The 20,867-nt window shown below is 38.6% G+C and overlaps 1 protein-coding gene across 1 annotated transcript; it reads left to right on the forward strand.

The window, feature by feature from the left end:
• Window positions 1-1,560: 1,560 nt before the first annotated feature.
• Window positions 1,561-20,861, forward strand: RPF1 (ribosome production factor 1 homolog). The gene is made up of 9 exons (XM_004603320.2): window positions 1,561-1,803; window positions 3,682-3,738; window positions 5,616-5,696; window positions 14,249-14,344; window positions 15,101-15,254; window positions 17,252-17,334; window positions 17,700-17,881; window positions 19,736-19,862; window positions 20,597-20,861. Exons 1-9 carry the CDS (start codon window positions 1,576-1,578, stop codon window positions 20,636-20,638), a joined length of 1,050 nt encoding a protein of 349 aa, XP_004603377.2. The 5' UTR covers window positions 1,561-1,575; the 3' UTR covers window positions 20,639-20,861.
• The last annotated feature ends 6 nt before the right edge of the window (window positions 20,862-20,867 follow it).

The raw sequence follows: 20,867 nt of genomic DNA on the forward strand, positions 1-20,867 counted from the left end.
ACCCCAATCTTTTCCCCGCTCCCCCACATGCTACTCTGGGTGATGCTTCAAAGGAGTGAGTCACAGCATGTCACTCCTTACCATCCTCCTAGAAAGCTGCACCTCGGAGAAAAAAAAAAAAAAAAGCCCAAATTCCTGCAGGTCCTGTGAGGCTGTCACTGCAGCCCCTTCACCCTCTACTCCCCTTGTTTTTCTGATCCCTCTAGACAGGGCCCCCTTACTTCTCATTTCCTTTCCGTGCACATCTCTTCTCTATGCAACTATCTCTTTACATTAGTAGTGCCCCCTTAGGAAGTTGTGCACACACACTGAAAGGGGAAGCCTGTTTCCTCTTACCAACTGCTGGGAACAGTCTCACCTTTGGACCGTCCCCTTCCTATATTTGTAACATTTCAGTGAATTCCTGGAATCTTTCTGATGAATGGAAAGTAACAATTCCCCAAGATCACAGATATTGCCCCAAGCCTCAGACACTAGAGACTAACAGACAATGGCTAATCCCTAAAACCAATGCTCAAATCGATAATCCTAAAAGCCCGATCTGACTCACCTGATCTGATGTGAGTCAGATCACCTGCATAATCCTTGCGTTATCTGTAAACATTGTTACTCCGTAAGAAAAACAAAGAACCCAGTTCTCATTATAAGGCCCTACACAAGAGACCTTTACTTTCAACTTAGTCCTAAATTCCTCTCCAGCTGGGGAGTTTTTCCCTCTGACTCACCAACAAACTTTGCTGACTGAGCCTAAACATATTTGCGACTCAGTATTTTCATTTTTTTTTTCTTTTTGGGTCACAGCCGGCGATGCACAGGGGTTTCTCCTGGCTCTGCACTCAGGAATTACTCCGGGCGGTGCTTGGGGGGCCATATGGGTTGCTGGGAATCGAACCCAGGTCAGCTGCCTGCAAGGCAAACGCCCTACCCGCTGTGCTATCTATCACTCCAGCCCCAGTATTTTCATTCTTAATAATACTGAAGAACTTGGGAACCCTGGACGAACAGAGAACTGCAGTCACCGATCCTGCATCACTATCGCCGCCCCCCAACCCACGACCGCTAACATTTCCATCACGGCCATACTGAGACCCTCCGCACTTTCTTATACGCGGCTTCCCCCCAGCCTGGTATTATCTGTGCGCTCATTTTTCGGTTTCTTTGCGAAGGAGGAACCACAAACACACACACAGAGTCCACTCAGGGGCCACTGCAGGGACAAGGCGGGGGGTGGGGGTGGGGGGGAGGAGGACGACGACATATTGGGGGCCGGGGGTCTAACCAGGATGGGCAGTATCCAAGGCAAGCGCCTTACCAGCTCTACTACCTCTCTCTTCAGCCCCCAAGTTGAAAAGATTCGACACTGCAAAGATTCAGTATTTAGACTCGGCACACAGCAGGTGCCCAGTAAACTCAAACGTCCCTAACCGTTCTCCTAGCCCCAAGAAGTTTTGAGTCCCATTACAGGGAACGCCCACCTGCACGCCACCTTCCGCTTTAAGAACTTCCCGACCCGGAAGCAAAAGTCGAAGGAAAAGGGTCAGAGGAGGAAGCCACTTCCGCTTCCTCGCAAACGCTATGGCGCGGGCCGGGGATAAAGGCGGCGGCAGCGGAAAGAAAGGCGTGAAACGGAAAGCCGTTCCCGAGCAGGCTCAAGCAAGCGCAGCCGCTGAGGATGGAGTCACGGAGAGCGGGGAGCAACCCTCGAAAGCACCGGCTTTCCCCCCAGGCTTTAGCATTTCGGAGATTAAGAACAAACAGAGGCGACACGTAATGTTCACACGGTGGAAACAGCAGCAGCGGAAGGTAGGAGAGGGGCGGAGCTGACTGGGCGCGTGCGTGGTGTTTTTTTTCCGCGTAGTGGGCGGCGATGCGCATGCGCGGTCCCTCCTGCTGCCGTCCCACGGCTGTGATTGGGCAGGAGGAGGAACCAGCCGCGGGATTCTTCTCCCGGCAGTGGGGAGGCGCCGGCCTCGTGGTTCAACTCAATCCCTGGGCCGCTGGAATGTGCCTCCTTACTAGCGACATCTTGGGGCTTTGGCGGAGAAGAAAAGCAAGAAATGTTCCTCTCTTAATAGTGAAAAATACATCCTCCTGACTGAAAAAGGCAAAAGCCTGGCTTTACGTTTCGCCCCGCCCACCTGCTGTCACATGAATTCCGAGAATTTGTATTAATCCGGGGGCCTTGCATCTTGCCGCTATGATGCCTGCACCTACTTCTGGTGCGCTAGGTGTTTGCTCTTCAGCATGGAGTTATCTGCCTACAGTTCTAGGAGGGCAACGGATTAGAGGAGGTGAACCGAGGCTGAGCAGTTTAGGTGAAAGAGCAAGGCCAAGGTTGGTCTGTGACTGCATTGCTGTCGAGAGCCAGCAATGGAAAAACTCAGGTGCATAAAATAGAAGTGCCTTTTGGTACCTACCTCCACTCACTAGAATTTTTAGGATGTGGACTGTTTTCTTATTCATCACAAATGCTAAAATACTATTGGGATAACGAGGAGGATCCACTGATCCCCCCCTCCTGTGTGCATCTTGGGGAAATGGTGTTCTACAGCTGTGGTTTTTAACCTGTTTATTCTTGCCATTGAAAATGGAAATATTTTCGGGTCTCAACGCAAACAATAAAGCCATTAATAATGAGTGTGTACTTGTATTTATAGTAGTATTGCTACCTCATCCAGATGTACCATGTAATAATCTGCCCGGATTATTGTCAGTCCTTCAAGAATATTGGGAGACAGTCGATTCTAATATTGTATCTGATCACAGGTCAGTGTTAACAGGGAAAATGTATTTTCTGTTGTTTATCAAGCATTCTGTTACGAGGTACTCAGAATGCAGATTTACAGTAGACAGTCCTCTTAATTTTAAGAGTTAAGTCCTCAATTTTAAGCGTTTTGGTTAAAAAACAGATAACTGCTGATTGTTTTTATTGAAAACAGACTGATAACTCATTTACTGTTACAATGTCATGCACTGGGAGCTATGTCAGGTAGCCTTTTCAGATGGACTTCTTTCACTTAATATTTAAAATGTCTAAGTATCCTTCATGTGGATTTCTACAGAGGCAGAGCCTGGCAAGCTCCCCCTAGCGTATTCAATATGCCAAATACAGTAACAATGATGGGTCTCATTCCCCTTACCCTGAGAAAGCCTCCAATGTGACATTGCTGGGAAGAATGAGTAAAAAGAGGCAGCTAAAATCTCAGGGCTAGGACAAATGCAGACATTACTGGTGCCCCCAGGAGCGAATTGATGATCAACAGGATGACAGTGATATAGTCACAACTCATCTCCTATTCCTTTGTTGTTTTCTCTGAGAAGCAGCCATCAGTTGTAAACTTCCTTAAGTTGTAACTAATTAAGAATGCAAAACAACAAAGACTTGCTGATTTATTTAGTATACGTTTTGCATATCCACTTACTTGAGAAACACAAACTTCCTTATTCTGAGGTTATTATTATTATTACTTTTTGAAGGCACAAAAGTTTTGTTAAGCCATATTAAATGGCCAGCTCATTTGGTTTGTAATAATTTGGGTATGAAAACCTGTGTTGGAATGCTTATTTTAATAATTCACCAAGTTGTTTGGTTAGGTATTCATTCCATTAGTAATTTGTAGTTTGTGTGGGTGCTTGTGATTTACTAGTAGTTTTCTCAATGTTGCTTTTTAATCCCCTTAGGAAAAGTTGGCAGCTAAGAAGAAACTTAAAAAAGAGAGAGAGGCCCTTGGTGATAAGGTAAAAAAATTCAGTCACATCTACATTGTTTTACATTGTATTTATGTTGAATCACATTTTAAGTTTATTATGAAAGATCTAGATGTATTGAAAGATATAAAACAAGTATGTCAACCCTTTTTCCATTCTTTTCCCTAGCTTAAGAAATAATGGTGTAGCACAAGACCTGGTGTGCTACATCCTGGTTACTTTCCTTTCCAAAGATAACCACTCAGGAAATCTCTCTTTATTGTTCCCATACTCTTATTTATTATCTTTCCTTTGCATGTTTGTGTCCCTAAACAATAGATATAATGGTGGTGGTTGGGATGTTTTCAAAATGTCACATCAGAAGTATTCTTCCCCTTCCCTTGTTTGTATAACTTTATGTTTTGGAGTTTGAGACACTTCTCCCTGAGAGAAGGCGGCCTGTAGTTATAGTGTCTGTGACTTTAAGAAAAGGCAATGTGTTTACAGTTATATTCCTTCTGAACATAGCATTTATGACTCTTTTTAATTATTGTTATCATTATTATATTTTGGTTTCTGGACCAAACTGATGATGCTCAGGGGCTATTCCTCAATTTGAAGGTCACCCAGCAGTGCTTGGGGGACCATGCAGCACAGGGAACAGAACCTGTGGGTTCTCTGTAAAAAGCATGTGCTTCAGCTCCTTGAACCATCTCCCCAGCACCTCATAACATTTTCTTGGTTTAAGCTGAGTATGTATGATTGCGGGTTTTATCAGTATTCCATCACGTTGGTGTTACTACCTTATAAGTTCAGTGTAGGAAGCCAGATGTAGGAGGCCATATTTCAATCCTGGCTCTTATCTTCAAGTAAGGCAGAGCCTGGCACTTCTCCAACAGGGGCCTAATTAAAACTTCTCTAACAAGGTCGCCGTTACTGACCTGACTGACCTTACCATCCCACTAGCCGACACCCGTGCCTGACATGATAGACGGGGTCCGGGCACGCATACCACTACCTGCCTCCCAGCAGGCAAGTATAAAATGCTGTAGCTGCCAGTGAATAAAGCCTTCTCTCTTTTTCTCCTCCTTCTTCTGTCTCTGCGTCTGTTCATTCGGCTGCGTCCCCTCCTCAGCCCCACAAAGGGTCCTACCTGCTGGACAGGGCGGGGCCCTCACAGTTCAGCACTTGCTCTATTTGCTATTTGTTTCTGTTAATGATGGAATGTTATGTATTTCTTTGTGTAAATTGTTCCTGTTTTCCATTCCTGTCCATTAATCAGCCAAACTAGAATTCACATCTGAATGGATACCTTTCTGTACTTTTTTTCAGAATTAGAACAAAGATACACATATATGTACTTAAAAAAATTTTTTTTTCTGTTTTTATTTTTTTCCTTAGAGGGTAGTTCTTTAGATTCCAGTTTCTTCTATCTGAATTGGGAATTGGGTATTAGACATTTCCTCCTTTGGTCTTAGCAGTTCTAGTATGCTCACAGAGTGAAAAGGCCTCTTAGTGAATATGCTTTGTTGTTAGGATTGATATATTGGACTTGAAGTGAGAAGTGTAATGAGTTTACTTTAATTTCTGTTTACTTCCCTCTAATTCATTATTTCCTAAAGTGAGAGAGACTGTTCCTGAACTACCCCTGAAAAAGGGGTACTGAAAGATGAGTGTGGGGGCAGGTGGTTGATCCAGGGATGAAGTAGTAATCTCTGATGCAATTAATTGGGAACTGCTTTCTGTTTGAGTATTCTGGCAAAGATGGTAAGGGGTGGGAGGGTGGGGTAGCAAGCTGCAGAACCTTTTATTTTTAAAGAACAGGGAGTAGTAGGCCAGATAAGGTTGAGAACTTCTGCCTAAATGTAATTTTTAAAAAATTAATAGTTGAAAATGTTCCTAAAATTCATCCTTTTTCTTTTATTTAGGCTCCACCAAAGCCTGTTCCGAAGACTATTGACAATCAGCGAGTCTTTGATGAAACTGTAGTAGACCCTAATGATGAAGAGGTAATGCTAGGAGTCTTAAATTAGTTTGGATGGTCACATTTGATAAATTATCTGTCTATAAATTGATGTTTAAAGTGGTGGCTGGTGAGGTTATAGGATGAATTTGTTCAACCATGATGTCTTACTGATTGTAGATTATTTAATGATTAAAATTTTTAATAATGTTAAAAAACTATATTTTCTAGAGATGTATTTCATTTCTTTTATATTTGCTACTTAATATCGGAATGGATTTATTTTTTAGCATCATTTGAAAAATATTCACTATATGATAGATTTTAGCTTCAGTGTCATGGAGGGTTTTGCCTACGTTTTCTTCCATGTACCTTATGGATTCAAATCTGATGTTGAGATCTTTAATCTATCTTGATCTGACTTTTGTGCATGGCATTAGAAAGAGGTCTGAGTTAATTTTTTTACATGTAGCTGCCCAGTTTTCCCAGCACCACTTGTTGGAGAGGCTGTCCTTGCTCTACATCATATTTCTTGTTCCTTTATAAAAGATTAAATGATCTATGTCAGGGTATTCACTCTGTCCCATTGGTCTGTGGGTCTGTCTTTATACCAATACCATGCTGTTTTAATTACTTCCATTTTGTAGTACAGTTTGAAGTTGGAGAACATGATGCCTCCCATCTTCTTCCAAGGATTGCTTTTGCTATTCGTGGGGTTTTATTATTCCATATGAGTGTCAGGAATATTGGTCTAGTTCTTTGAAAAATGTTATGGGTATCCTTATAGAAACTATTGAATCTGTATGATGCTTTGGGAGTATTGCCATAGTGACAATTTTATTTTGATAATTTTAATTCTCCCACTTATGTGATAGATTTTACTGTGAATTTTGTAGTCTTAAAAGATATTTTAGTACCTATGGATAACATTTAATGACTTCTTGTTTTCTCATAGAAATTCAAGACTATTTTTGGTATTTTCTACTTAAAATATGTGAAAGAATCACAGTTTTCATTGTATTTATTTTTTAAATTTCTGTGCAGAAAACTTGTTAATTACCTTTTTTTTTTACTTTCAAACAATGATGAACATTTTTTACCATATGAACATTCTTTTACCAGATCATAATACATTCAACAGATAATTTCTGCGAAACCAGGGGTTATATTCCAAGAACAGAGATAATAAGCATAATAAAATTAATTACATAATATATGTTTAATAGTGATAGATTAAAGGAAGGGTAGAGGAGATTAGGGACTGCTTGGAGTAGAGTTTGCAATTTTTTTATAAATGGGGTAGGTGCAGAGTTGTACATGTTTGATTCATTTTTACATAATTTTAGACACTATAGTAAAATAGGAGTTGCTGTCCTTCATTCAGATTTTGTTAGCCATTGTGAAAACTTTGGCTTTTACACTAATTGAAATTAGGAGCTATTAGATGATTTTAAAGAGAGGAATGGTGTAATAGAACTTAATTTAAAGACTAATTGGCTGCTATAGGGAAGATATAATTAAGGAGGCCAGGCTAGTTAAGTGAAGATTATGACTTGGACCAAGGTGGTTAAATTGTGTATTAGATATGATATGATTCTAAGTGTTTTTATTGGTTGTTTTCCATCCTGGGTGTGTTTCTAAATTAGAACCTCTGGAATTTATTGATAGATTGGATATAGAGTGTAAGGAAAAGAGGACTAATAAAGATGGTATTGAGATTTTTATAACTTGCATGTTGAAGGCTGGAATTGTCATTGACAAGCTATAAGGGCATTTGGCTGATTAATTGGAGATCACAGGCATAGAATTAAGCTCAATATTCTTGTTTCCCAAAATATTTACCTAGGGGAGAACCTGTTAAGACACAAATTCTGGGATGTGTAAATATTATGTATGTGAGTGTAATAAAAAAGTTGCCCAAAGTTGGGCTAGAGAGATAGTAAAGAGCAATTGCTGAGAGTGGCCTGACTCCACCCCAGCCCCCACAAAAAATAAGTTGTCCAAAGCACTGCAAATACCATACTACACTGCAGTACTTAATGATAAATAAAACTTCTGTTTACCCACATTCTGATCAATGTTTACTATATTCAAACTAGTGATAAAATGCTATGTAATTTTAATAGGAATTTACTTTTCCTTGATTTCTAGTGTGGTTGAACATCTTTGCATTTATGTACTTAGTGTTATTTCAGTAGATATATATATTAGCTCTATCCAGTATTTTACTGACTCATAGGACTTCTTCCTATAGTTTGCTACTAACCCTTTAGGTGTTTACCGGTATCTTCCATTTTGTGGATTCTCTTTTTACTCTTTGAAGGTGTATTTTGGTGAGCAAAAGGTCTTAATATGAATGAGTTTTTAAAGCTGTTATTAGTGCATTTTTGGTCATATTTAAGAAGTCTTTCCTTATGTGTTTTTTTGGTTTTTTTTATAAAAGAATATGAGCGCTGCCTTTCACATTTACTTGATTATCTGGAAGTAATTTCTTATTTTGGTATGAAAAAAAGAAAAAAGGGTTATTTCTTCCCATGCCTTCCACCCCCAACAAAAATCTCCAGCTTTCTCAGTGCCATTCAGAAGCAGGAGTAGCCTGTCCTCTTAAGTATAACACCCTGTTATTAAACATGAGCATTTAGCAATTGGCCTTTTTCTGGACTGTTTGTTGAATCAGTTTGTATTAGTTCTTTCTTAGTTATTTCTCTTCATAATATGTTTTGTTATCTCTGGCTAAATGCCCCTCCCCATCACTGTCTTCAAATATGCCCTCTCTCCTGACATGTTCTCTTCCTCAACCTTTGATCTTTAATATCAGATCACAGAGGTCTCTAAATGAGATCAGTTTGATGATCATACGTTATTTCATTGTTTTGTAACTAATGAAAATATAATTCATTCAATTTCTTAATTTTCTTCACACAAATTTTACACATTAAATCTTGTTACAGTTATTTCTAGGTATGTCATTCTTATTATCTAAATTGTCTCTGAAGGGGTTGGAGCGATAGCACAGCAGGTAGGGCGTTGGCCTTGCACGTGGCTGACCCCAGTTCGATTCCCAGCATCCCATACGGTCTTCTGAGCACTGCCAGGAGTAATTCCTGAGTGCAGAGCCAGGAGTAACCCCTGTGCATTGCCGGGTGTGACCTGGAAAAAAAAGAAAAACTAAACTAAAAACTAAATTGTCTCTGAAAATTGTTTAAGTTGTTTGACTTGTTGATTTTTTTAAAATGAAATTGATCTTTTAGATGGTGATTTTTCTAGACAGCATTTTAACTATATTTACTCATTTTTTAACATTTGACTGTGCAGGTTTTTTTAAAAAAATATTAAGACTCCATGATTTACAAAGTTATTCATAATAAAGTTATTCATAATAGAGTTATTTCAGGCATACAATGTTCCAACATCAGTCCCACCACCAGCGTTACCTCCACCAGTATCCCCAGTTTAACTGTCATTGTTCCCTGTCATTACTTTCCTGCCCCCCCACCCCCCGCCAGTCTTGCTGATCGGCAGAAATATAACATTTCATATTACTTTCTCTAACAAAACTTAAAAGAAATGGCAAATGGAATAATCAGAAAATAAATCGACAAGTAAATCGTAGTGATTGATTGCTATTATGATTTCTAGCCTATCTAAATAAAGAAATTCAAATAATTTAATACAATATAATATTGTATTCTCATTTCCATAACTAAGTTTTCACTCTGGCATCTAAAATATATTGCATTCAATTTTATTTTGTACTTGGATCTTAGTGCAGTAATCATTATATCTTCCCTGTCATAAATGAAGCCTTTTTCCCCCTTTGCTAGGCATATAACAAATTCATTTCATATTATTTGGTCCAAAAAAATTAAAAGAATGGCAAGTAGAATTAACAGAAATAAGTCAATGAAAGTCAATTTGTGCTAATTAATTGATAAATAATTTTAACCTTTCTTAATCTAATAGAGGACAACCAGTAGTGAGTGCCAAACGCAGTGCCACATAATGGGAAGTTTCTCCTGTCCTTTTTTTTTTTTTTTTTTGCTTTTTGGGTCACACCTGGCAATGCACAGGGGTTACTCCTGGCTCTGCACTCAGAAATTACTCCTGGCAGTGCTCAGGGGACCATATGGGATGCTGGGAATCGAACCTGGGTCGGCCACGTGCAAGGCAAACGCCCTACCCGGTGTATCGCTCCAGCCCCTCTCCTGTCCTTTAAAGGAGCTTTTTCAGTGCTTCTTAAAAAGCTGGTTTCAAGGTTATGAATTCCCTATGCTATTCTCTGCCCATGAAGCTCTGAGTATTTTCTTCATATCTGAATGATAATCTAGCTAGATAGAGTATTCTTGGTCAGGTGTTCATTTCATTGAGTTTTTGTACTATATGTAAATAAAGTCTCTAATGTAGAGTGTCATTAGATACATCTTATAGACTTTATTTTGTATGTAAGTTTCTTTTTTGATCTTGCTACTTTCAGTAGTCTATCTTTGGATCTTTGTCATTTTGAGTATAATGTATCTTGGAGTTTTCATAATTGGGTAGATTTTAATTGGATCCCTCTGGCCTCTGGATCTCAGTGCTTGTAATCCTCAACTTTGGGAAATTTTTACTGATAAATTCTTTATTTTTTCGCCATAATATGTGCCTTCCTGTTTTTAGAGACTGATGATTCTTAATTATTCCTCTAGTATGCTGTTCGTTTTTCAAACTATTTTCCACATTCTGCTGTTTCTGAGCAGTTTCCTCCTTCTCATCTTGGAGCTCTTCAATCTTTTTGCTCAGCTTCTGTTACTTGCTCTTCAGAGCTTTTGTTGACTTTTTTTTTTTTTTTTTTTTTTTTTTTGCTTTTTGGGTCACACCCAGTGATGCTCAGGGGTTACTCCTGGCTTTGCACTCAGGAATTACCCCTGGCGGTGCTCGGGGGACCATATGGGATGCCGGGGATCGAACCCAGGTCGGCCGCGTGCGAGGCAGACGCCCTACCGCTGTGCTATCGCTCCGGACCCCCCTTTTTTTTTTTTTGCTTTTGTTGACTTTTTATATGACTTTTATGTATTTTTTAAATGTTCTTCATTTCTGTCATTTGTGATAAGTCTTTTCATTTCAGCTTTCATACTTTTTGCTGGCTACCTGTGCTATTATTTCTTTGAACTCATTGAACATCCTCATCATAGTGTCACTAAAGACACTGATCGAGAATTTACTGGTTTGTTTATATCTTTGGTGATAACTTTTTTCACTTATTGAGTAAGATGGGTTTTCCCCATTGGTTTTCTAGTGTCCTTGCTGTGCTGAGGGGTAAGTCTTTGTTTGTTAACCACCTTGGAAGATGTTGAGGGATTAAGCTCGAGTTTGCTCTCATGCAAGAGACCCAAGTTCAGTGCCTGGGAGTACGTGGTTCCTCGAGCACTGCTGGTATGACACAAAAACAAATGAATAAATTGTTGGTTTATTAAAACAATAATTAAGCTTGCTTAATCTCCGGATATTTGAAGATTTTCTAAATAGCTCTAGATATGTAGTTTAATTTTATATAGTTGTAGAACATATTTTATTCCTTCTCCCTTGCCTCCCTTAAATTATTCCTTTTCAGCTAAAAGAGGTCTCTTCTTTCTTAACATATAATCTATTTAGGAGAATGTTGTGTATTTCCTTGAAAATAGATGTTTTCTCTGTTGAGGTTAATGGGAACATAATTTTCACACACAGAGGACTGTTTTATATTAATCTAGCAAACCTTCAGTGATACTCAACAAAGCCTGTACTTGTTGATATAGATATGGCTCTGATAAAAAAAAGCTTTTGTCTACATAGATAGCCTTGGACATTATTACTACTGCTGCACAAAGAGGCATGTATGCCTTTATCTAAAGAGAATGCTCACCTATTTAGATAAAACCTGGTGAGTCAGCTAATGTTATGTCTTTATGTCTTTACATTTGGATATAAGCCAGTGCCTTAGGTGATCTTACTCTTAGCCTAGGAGACTAGTAATTCAGTGCTATGGCTCATGGGACTCTTGATAGGAATAGCTGTTCTAATTTAAAAAAAAAAATAAATCATTGTCTTAAACTGAGTTTTCTCCTGCATGTGTCTTTATTGTGGCTGTGGCATCTACCTCCAATGCAGACAGCCTCCAACTAAGCTTTCTCCATGCTAATACAGCTTCTTGACAAGGCACTTTGCAGAAGAGGGGGACTCAGGAGATTCTTAAAGAGTCAGACATGAGGAATGGAGTACTGGAAATGTGATCAAGAGAATGTGATCGTCCAAAGCAATTAGGTTCCATGCCTCCTCTTGTTGGCATTTACATTGTGACCTGCCCCTTGACTGTGCGCTTCGGAAGCTGCTCCAAGAATATAGCTCTGAGAAAATGTAATGTGCAGTATGTTGTCAAGGCTGAACAAGAGTGAACACAGTTAAAGCCTGTACATAAACTTCCGAGATTTGGCAGTACATGGGGGTGGGGGGATCTTGTCTTACACAGCCACACCCAAGACAGTCTTAATTAAGTTCCCATGCTGATTAAATTCCCACCCACTAGCCTGAAGTCATGCTGTTTTCTTGAGTCTCTCTGCCCTCTCTGTAAGGAGCTGAATTTATATTATACCTGTGAAGCTACTTAAGGTTACCAGCCAACAGGTGGATTGCTGCAGTCACTGAAAGAAATACTGAAATATCCTGATTGCTGACAATAATTTTTCATTTTTTTAGTTCTGCTTAATGTCTCTTGGGAGATTCTTTTCTTAATTGCATATTAAGCTTATTGATGTGTTGACTCAATCAAATGTAAAATGTCCCTTTAAATAAACCTGAAGTGTTTAATTTTTTGGAAATCTATATACCCATTAAATTTTCTTATTGTTTCATTTGCATTGTATATACTTCTGTGGTTTTTCATTCAAAAAGTTAGTATCTTTGAATTTATTTGGGGGTTGGTATTTTGTGTGGTTTTTTGTTTGGTTTTTTTTTTTTTTTTTTGCCACACTGCTGTGCTCCAGGCTTACTCCTAGCTCTGTGCTGAGAAATTACTCTTGGAATGGATTGGGGAACCACGTGGGATGCTGGGGATTGAACCTGGGTCTGCCACATGCAAGGCAAGCACCTTACCCATGTACTATGTACTATCTCTCCCCAGATGGGTCTTTGGATTTAATGTTTTACATTTTGTGTTTTGGTTGTCATTATTGTTGTGAAGCTTGGGGGCCACACCCAGCAGTTTTCAGGGTTGCATAAGCTACATGGTACCAGATTATCAAACTCAGGGCCTCACATATGTCCTATCTACTCCTTAAATATTTAACTGCTCCCATTTTGCTTTCTTAATCATCTTTTTTCTATATTTTGTATTTCTCCTTGACAACTTTCTTTCCTTTTAAACAGATAGTGTTAAAATTTCTCTTGATCTTATAAGCTATATTTCAGTTACTTTTTTTAGTGGTTCTAAAATCATAGTATGCACCTTCAATTAAATACAGCCTACATCATGTAAAAATAAAGCAAGTTGCATCAGTGTATGTAGCTTCACTTCCTCCAATCTTATTTTTGGTGCTATTTCATGTGCATTGTACATGTATCTATTATAAACTCAGTATTATAATTACAGTTTTAACCCCTTTTTAAAAAATGATGTGCACACACAGATAGCCTTTTTGAGGGTGGAGGAACTTTCATAATTACCATTTTAGTCTTTTAAAAAAAAGAGTGCACACAGACATACAGTCTTTTTGAGGGTGGAGGAACTTACAGCCACACTCAGGGGCACAGGGCCACTGCCAGGAATATTCAACCCACTCTACCCAGTTGGCAGGCAGTGTTAGGCATCAAGAATATGCTGTTGCTCAGGCCTTGGGATTGCCCAGGGGAGAGTCCAGGGGCCTAAGTGATCCTCTAGAAAGCCATGGGTTGATGCCAGGGATTGAATCTGGACCCGGACTACCTACCATCATCCAGACCAGAAATGTTTTTTTTAGGGTTTTTGTTTGTTTAGGCTTCCAGAAATGACTATGACAGAAACACTACCTCACTAGTTGGTATTTTGTTACTCTTATCTGCTTCTCTAGGTTTGTCAGATTGTGTCATGATAATGATCAGCCAGTATTTAGACAGATTATGTTGAAAAATCTTCAGCTCCTCAGACAAAACTTCTGCCAGTTAAGCTGTTTATTGGTTGGGCAATGCATTAACAGATGCCGGCAGTTCTCAAGTCTTGAGTCTCTTGCCTATGTTATGTGTAGACTGGGAAGCTCTGTGCTAGATGCTTGCCTATATATATGAGCGCTCTCTCTCTCTCTCTCTCTCTCTCTCTCTCTCTCTCTCTCTCTCATTCTAGGGAAAATTCTTCATGTTCTCAACATTAGGTAAACTTCAGTTTCTTTTTGTGGTTTTTAACAATTGCTTTCCAGTGTTTTACGTGCACTCCATAGAGAAATCACTGAGCCTCTTCATGTGTCATTAACATAAGCCATTCTTAGACTTTTTTTTTTTTTTCAATCTCCTGTCAGGTAGTGTCATAGATATCTGCTGGAACTACTCTTAAAATACTGACCAAATATCAAATAGAGTATTGATGTAAAATTATCTCTTGGTATATTTTCCTAGGTTGCTTTTGACGAAGCTACAGATGAATTTGCTTCTTACTTCAACAGACAAACTTCTCCCAAGATCCTCATCACAACATCAGATAGACCTCATGGGGTAAACACATTTAGTGGTGTAACTCTTGAATTTTTTTCTTTACTTATATTGCTTGACTAACAATTCATTCAGAAGATTTATGTTAATAATTGCCTTATTCATTTGCTGTTGAAGTTTAGTACTGGTGACATGATTTAAGTTCACTAAGCATGATTCTTCATGATAAGGTTTTTGTTAAAGTTTGGCCTGGAGAATTTTTTTATGGGGTTGTCCTATTCATTATAGGGTATTTAGCAGTACCCCTCACATAACACTGCAGATCAATAGCAGCCTTTCCCCCCATCCTCAGCTTTTCACCCCCAATAACAGAATCACCAAAACTGTTTCCAGAAATTGTCAGACATATACTGTTGGAGATGAAATAACCTCTTGTTGAAAACAGTTTTAAGATGATTGACTTTTGATAAAGGATAACATTTCCTATTTCAAATTTTGTTTCCAGGCCTTGCTCTCTATTTATAATGCTGTTAATAATGGGGGCTGGAGCAATAGCACAGCGGGTAGGGCGTTTCCCTTGCACTCGGCCAACCCACCTTTGGTTCCCAGCATCCCATAAGGTCCCCTGAGCCCCACCAGGGGTAATTCCTGAGTGCAGAGTCAGGAGTGACCCCTGTGCATCACCAGGTGTGACCCAAAAAGCAAAAAATAATAATAATAGTAATCATCATCATCATCATCATCATTATCCTTTCCTTTATTATTATTATGCCATGAAGTTTTTACTTTAGAGGATTTTTGTTCTATTTTTTTAAACAGAGAACCGTACGACTCTGCGATCAGCTCTCTACTGTTATACCAAACTCACATGTTTATTACAGAAGAGGACTGGCTCTGAAAAAAATTATTCCACAGTGCATCTCCAGAGATTTCACAGATCTAATTGTTATTAACGAAGATCGTAAAACACCAAGTATCCTTTCTTCTTTAATGCAGTTTTCCTGTTTCACCTTCATATTTTAAAATGCACTTAAGGGGCTGAAGTGAGAGCACAGCAGATAGGGCGTTTGCCTTGCACGCGGCCGACCTGGGTTCGATTCCTAGCATCCCATATGGTCCCCCGAGCACCGCCAGGAGTAATTCCTGTGCAACATCGGGCGTGACCCAAAAAGCAAAAAATAAATAAAATAAAATGCACTTAAAAGATAAGGAAATAACTGAGATAATTTTCAGAATGTGATTTTTAAATCACGTTAGATATCTATTCCAATATTCTATGAACTAATTTTTTCTTTTCATCCGTAAAGCACATAGTACAGGTAAAACATTTTAATCCTTAGAAAAAGATGCATAAATAAACGAGACAAGTTTAAGGAATTCATAATGTAGCAGGGAAAATAAACATTAATGAAAACATGGTTTGGGGAGGATAGCTATAGCATATATTGCAGACTTGGGTGAAATTAAGGAAATGTCAAGGAGATGGAACTTGACACAGATGCTTAGATAAGGGAGTAGAATAATGAGGAAAATGAGTCAGAGGAAGGGTACCTTATATAGATAAGTACTGAAAGATAAAGTCATAAAGGAGTTTCCCTTTTGGGGGGCTTAACCATTTGGGGCTGGATTTCATGTGGCCAGGGGTGGTGTCTATCATTGGATTATTTTTAATTGTTCTGCATAGGAATTTAAACCTGTGTTATATAGATTCTGGTGTTTCAGATGCTGAGAATAATCCCTTTTGTGGATTGTTTTTATTTTACTACATTCTGAGGTTAATGGGTCACCTGAGCCTACGGTATTTCTGCTTGATTTCAGATGAGATCTTAAAAAGAATGCCTCCAACTTATTTTTGCTGTTTCTTTATTTAAAGAACAATGACTTATGAATTCTAACTTGAAAGGATGATTAATTCAGAGACTGGGGTAGAGCATGCCTAGAACGTGCAAGTCAATGGATTTGATCCCTCAGCATTGCTAGGGTGGCTCTAGTGTGACACCTCCCTTCCAGCATAATCTAGGTAAAAAACTTAAAGGACCTTAACCAACAGCCAGTAGAAGTAGAGGGGGCCGTAGAGGCAAGGATTTTATGAAGGTAAAAGATTTGGTGGGCAGGGAAGGAATAGGAGACAAACACAGCTTCTATTATGAATGGGAGTATTAATGTCACTACAGAAACATCAGCATGTGTCACTACAAAAACATCGCATGTCTTATAAAACTAATTATGTGAAAACAGACTTGCAACAGTCCCATTCTGACCTCCTCTTAAAGTTTCAACTGTTACAAGGATGTAGGAGTGTTGTATAGGTAGTAGTTTCCTACATCTAGGACATAAAAGCCCTTGGGTTGCCAACCCTGAGGACTATTGGTGGCTCATAACATTATTTGCAGTTTGGTAACTAGCACAATTCTATTAGTGGTAAATAATCAGTAAATGATTAATTGGTCGGTTGATTATAATGTACGGTGCAGTCTTCCCAAAGGAAAGATCTTATCTCTTGAGAAACACTAATGACTTTGATTTTGAGAGCTTAGATGTCTCTTGTGGGACTCAATTTAGACACAGCATACTCTGTCCTTACAAATGTAGAAAAGCTTTGCACATTTTAGGATTATATTAGGTCTCTGAACATGGAAGTAAATTTGTATACTACTTTTATTCTAGGATCCTAAAATCTGTTAAGAGTAATGGACATTTAATAGCTCTTTCCCTTGGCTCAACACTCTAGAGGATAACGAAAGTTAATTATAAAAGAGACAAAGTAGAACTACTGTCGCTTAATCTATTTTTCTCAGACACTTAGGTTGACATTCATGTCTGGCATTTTTATTGTGGCGAGAAGTTTTCTAAGAGAATTACCCACTTATTCACCTAACTACAGACTTGAGGAACCTTTGGAGAAAGTACTGATATTTAAATAAATATTTTTCATTAAAGAGTTTATTGTGTTCTTAGCCTTATGAACAGATGGATTAATTTTGAGTCACTTGCCAAGTGGTCCAACTGCCCATTTTAAAATGAGCAGTGTTCGTCTACGTAAAGAAATTAAGGTAAGTTTTAATGCTTTCCTTGGTTGACCACATTTGTCTTTTCACAGTATTTGATTAGATGTTCTTGCTAATAGACCTTTATGATTTTAATAATAGCACTTGCTTTCCTAGTTAAAACAACTATCCAATGGATCTTTCATCCTAGATCATATTTGTTTAAGCAAATAAGCCTTTACTCCTTTCTCTTTGGTGTATTCACTATGTATTAAAATTACTTTAGATATACTTTCATGAGTTTGATAAAAAAAGTTTTTATTCAGAAATACCAAAATTTAAACATTTTATAAATTCTGAAACAAAATTGCAATGAAACCTAATTTTGTAAACTAGCTTATTTCATTACTTTGATTTTGTCTTATTTCTAGAGAAGAGGCAAAGACCCCACAGAACACGTACCTGAAATAATTTTGAACAATTTTACAACACGCCTGGGTCATTCTATTGGACGTATGTTTGCATCTCTTTTTCCCCATAATCCTCAATTTATTGGAAGGCAGGTTGCCACATTCCACAATCAACGGGATTATATCTTCTTCAGATTTCACAGGTGAGGGGAGTACTTTTAACTCGTTGAGCTTTACTGTGACATATATGACACATAAGCTTCTGAACTGTCATATTTTTTTAAAAAAATCCTTGTGTTCGTTGAGAATAACTTCCTTTTTTTATATAACAATAGGTTTATTTTTTTAATAAATTTATTTATTGAATAACCGTGAAAGCAGTTACAATGCTTTCAGGTTTAAGTCTCGGTCATACAATGATGAAACACCCATCCCTTCACCAGTGCACATTTTCCACCACCAAAACCCCCAGTATACCTCCCATCCCACACCCTCCCCGTGTGGCAGATGATTTCCACATTCTGTCTCTACTTTGATTACATTCAATATTTTGACACCAGACCCACCATTATTTTTTTTAATTTATTTTTTAATTAGTGAGTCACAATGAGGGTACAGTTACAGATTTGTACATTTTTGTTCTGTTTCCCCTCATACAAAGTTCGAGAATCCATCCCTTCACTAGTGCCCATTCTCCACCAAATAAACCCAGCATCCCTCCGCCCACCCCACCACTGTGGCAGGGTATTCCCTTTTGTTCTCTCTCTCTAATTAGGTGTTGTGGTTTGCAATAAAGGTGTTGAGTGGCCATTGTGTTCAGTCTGTAGTCTACATTCAGTACGCATCACCCTTCCCCCAAGTGGCCTCCAACCACGTTTTACTTGGTGTTCCCTTCTCTGAGTTGCCCTCTCCCCAGAACGTGAGGCCAGCTTCCAAGCCACGGAGTCAACCTCCTGGTACTTATTTCTACTATTCTTGGGTGTTAGTCTCCTACTCTGTTATTCTATATTCCACAGATGAGTGCAATCTTTCTATGTCTGTCTCTTTCTGACTCATTTCACTCAGCATGATACTTTCCATGTTGATCCATTTATATGCAAAGTTCATGACCTCATTTTTCCTAACAGCTGCATAGTATTCCATTGTATAGATGTACCAAAGTTTCTTCAACCAATCATCTGTTCCAGGGCACTCGGGTTTTTTCCAGATTCTGGCTATTGTAAATAGCACTGCGATGAACATGAGTGCAGATGTCATTTCGACTATACTTTATTGCTTCTCTGGAATATATTCCCAGCAGTGGTATTGCTGGGTCAAATGGAAGCTCAACCTCTAGTTTTTTGAGAATCGTCTATATTGTTTTCCAAAAGGGCTGAACCAGTCAGCATTCCCACCAGCAGTGTAGAAGAGTCCCTTTCTCCCCACATCCTCTCCAACAGTGGTTGCTTTTGTTCTTTTGGATGTGTGCCAGTTTCTGTGGTGTGAGTTGGTATCTCATGGTTGTTTTGATCTGCATCTCCCTGATGATTAGTTATGTAGAGCACTTTTTCATGTGCCTTTTGGCCATTCGTATCTCTTCCTTGGGAAAGTTTCTGTTCATTTCTTCGCTCCATTTTCTGATGGGGTTGGATGTTTTCTTCTTGTAAAGTTCAACCAGTGCTTTATATACCCTTGATATCAACTCCTTATCTGATGTAGACCCACCATTATTATTTGGGATTTTACCCCAACACTCAGATCTGCCAAAAAGGCAATTTTAGACAATTTGTTTTCTATCGCTGATTATGAATAGCATATGATGTTTGGAATTCTGAAATTTTAATAATTAAAATCTGGAGGGATTTCTGCCAAAGCCACTGGGTTCCAAGATTTGTTTGAGTCTCTGGGATTGCAAAGCTTGAGGAGCCAGAGAGGCCATTTGTGGGCGGCGACTCAGGGTCTCATGGGAGGGGGGAATGAAAGGGCCTGCTCCACCCCCATCTCGTGAGGCCCCTCATGTCTCCACACTGCCCATACCTGACTGTTTATTGGCCTCTGAACTTCTTTTATCTTTAAAGGTACATATTCAAGAGTGAAAAAAAAGTGGGAATTCAGGAACTTGGACCACGTTTTACCTTAAAATTAAGATCTCTTCAGAAAGGAACCTTTGATTCCAAATACGGAGAATATGAATGGGTCCATAAGGTATGTGCTTACTCTTTGATATGCCATTTAGGATACTTAAAAAGTAGGGGGACAAAAATAAAATGATAAACTTTAGCTTTGGGTATTTCAAATTATGCTTCTGAATCTCCTCCCAGACCAGAACCCATATCTGATTCAGTCTGTTGATTAACTATGCTTCGCTTGAAGATCCTAAAGACCAAGTGGTTCTCAGAATGGGACCAAGTAGCACCACCTAGGACTTAGGAAGGCAAATTCTTGGTCAAAGACATCAGGGAATGGGGTCCAACTATTTGTTTATAAGCCTGCAACATATACCATTATTGCTTGCTTTTTAAAATGATTGCTATAGTAGACATTTGGGATATATATCTTAAAATTCTGAAAAGCAGTATTTCATATACCTCATTTTTACTTTAAAATTTTATTGGCACCGGAGAGATATAGTATATACAGCATTTGCAGCTGACTGGGTTCAATCTCAGGCATCCCATAAGGTCTCTATTGCCCGCAAGCCCTGCCAGGGATAATCCCTGAATGCAAAGCCAGGAGTAAGCCCAGAGCACTGCCAAATGTGGCCCCCCCAAAAAATGTAAAATGAAAAATGTATATTACATGCGTATATACATGTGTTTATATATTAGTAACTTGCAATGCTTTTTATATCAGACCTAAAGACTTGATCATTCTTAGAGACAGTTTATTAGCACTTGGTGTTAAGAGTTTAACTTCTCCCCACCCCCCGTAATTTTCAGCCCAAAGAAATGGATACAAGTAGAAGAAAATTCCATTTATAAGATGTCAAGAAAAAGTGCTATTTTGAATTTGTGAAAGAAGATCTTTTTCAATTTAATATTTGTAAGTTTTACTGTCTGGACAAATTACCATGGTTCATTACTAATATTTGTTCGTGTAGCAAATAAAAGTCATTTTTGGTGAAAGTTCAGAAATTGTGATTTCCTAAAATTTAATTATCCTGTGAATAAATTAGAATCAAGACTTTAACATTTTTTATTTTTTAATGAA

Source organism: Sorex araneus, chromosome 5, assembly GCF_027595985.1.
Source record: "Sorex araneus isolate mSorAra2 chromosome 5, mSorAra2.pri, whole genome shotgun sequence".
Lineage (NCBI taxonomy): Eukaryota > Metazoa > Chordata > Mammalia > Eulipotyphla > Soricidae > Sorex > Sorex araneus.

Excerpts from the sequence above, each read along its gene's own strand:
- RPF1 (XM_004603320.2), top strand. The coding sequence starts at position 1,576 with ATGGCGCGGGCCGGGGATAAAGGCGGCGGCAGCGGAAAGAAAGGCGTG. Across the intron at positions 14,345-15,100 it reads CATCAGATAGACCTCATGGG|AGAACCGTACGACTCTGCGA; the intron begins GTAAACACATTT and ends TTTTTTAAACAG. Across the intron at positions 19,863-20,596 it reads AATATGAATGGGTCCATAAG|CCCAAAGAAATGGATACAAG; the intron begins GTATGTGCTTAC and ends CGTAATTTTCAG.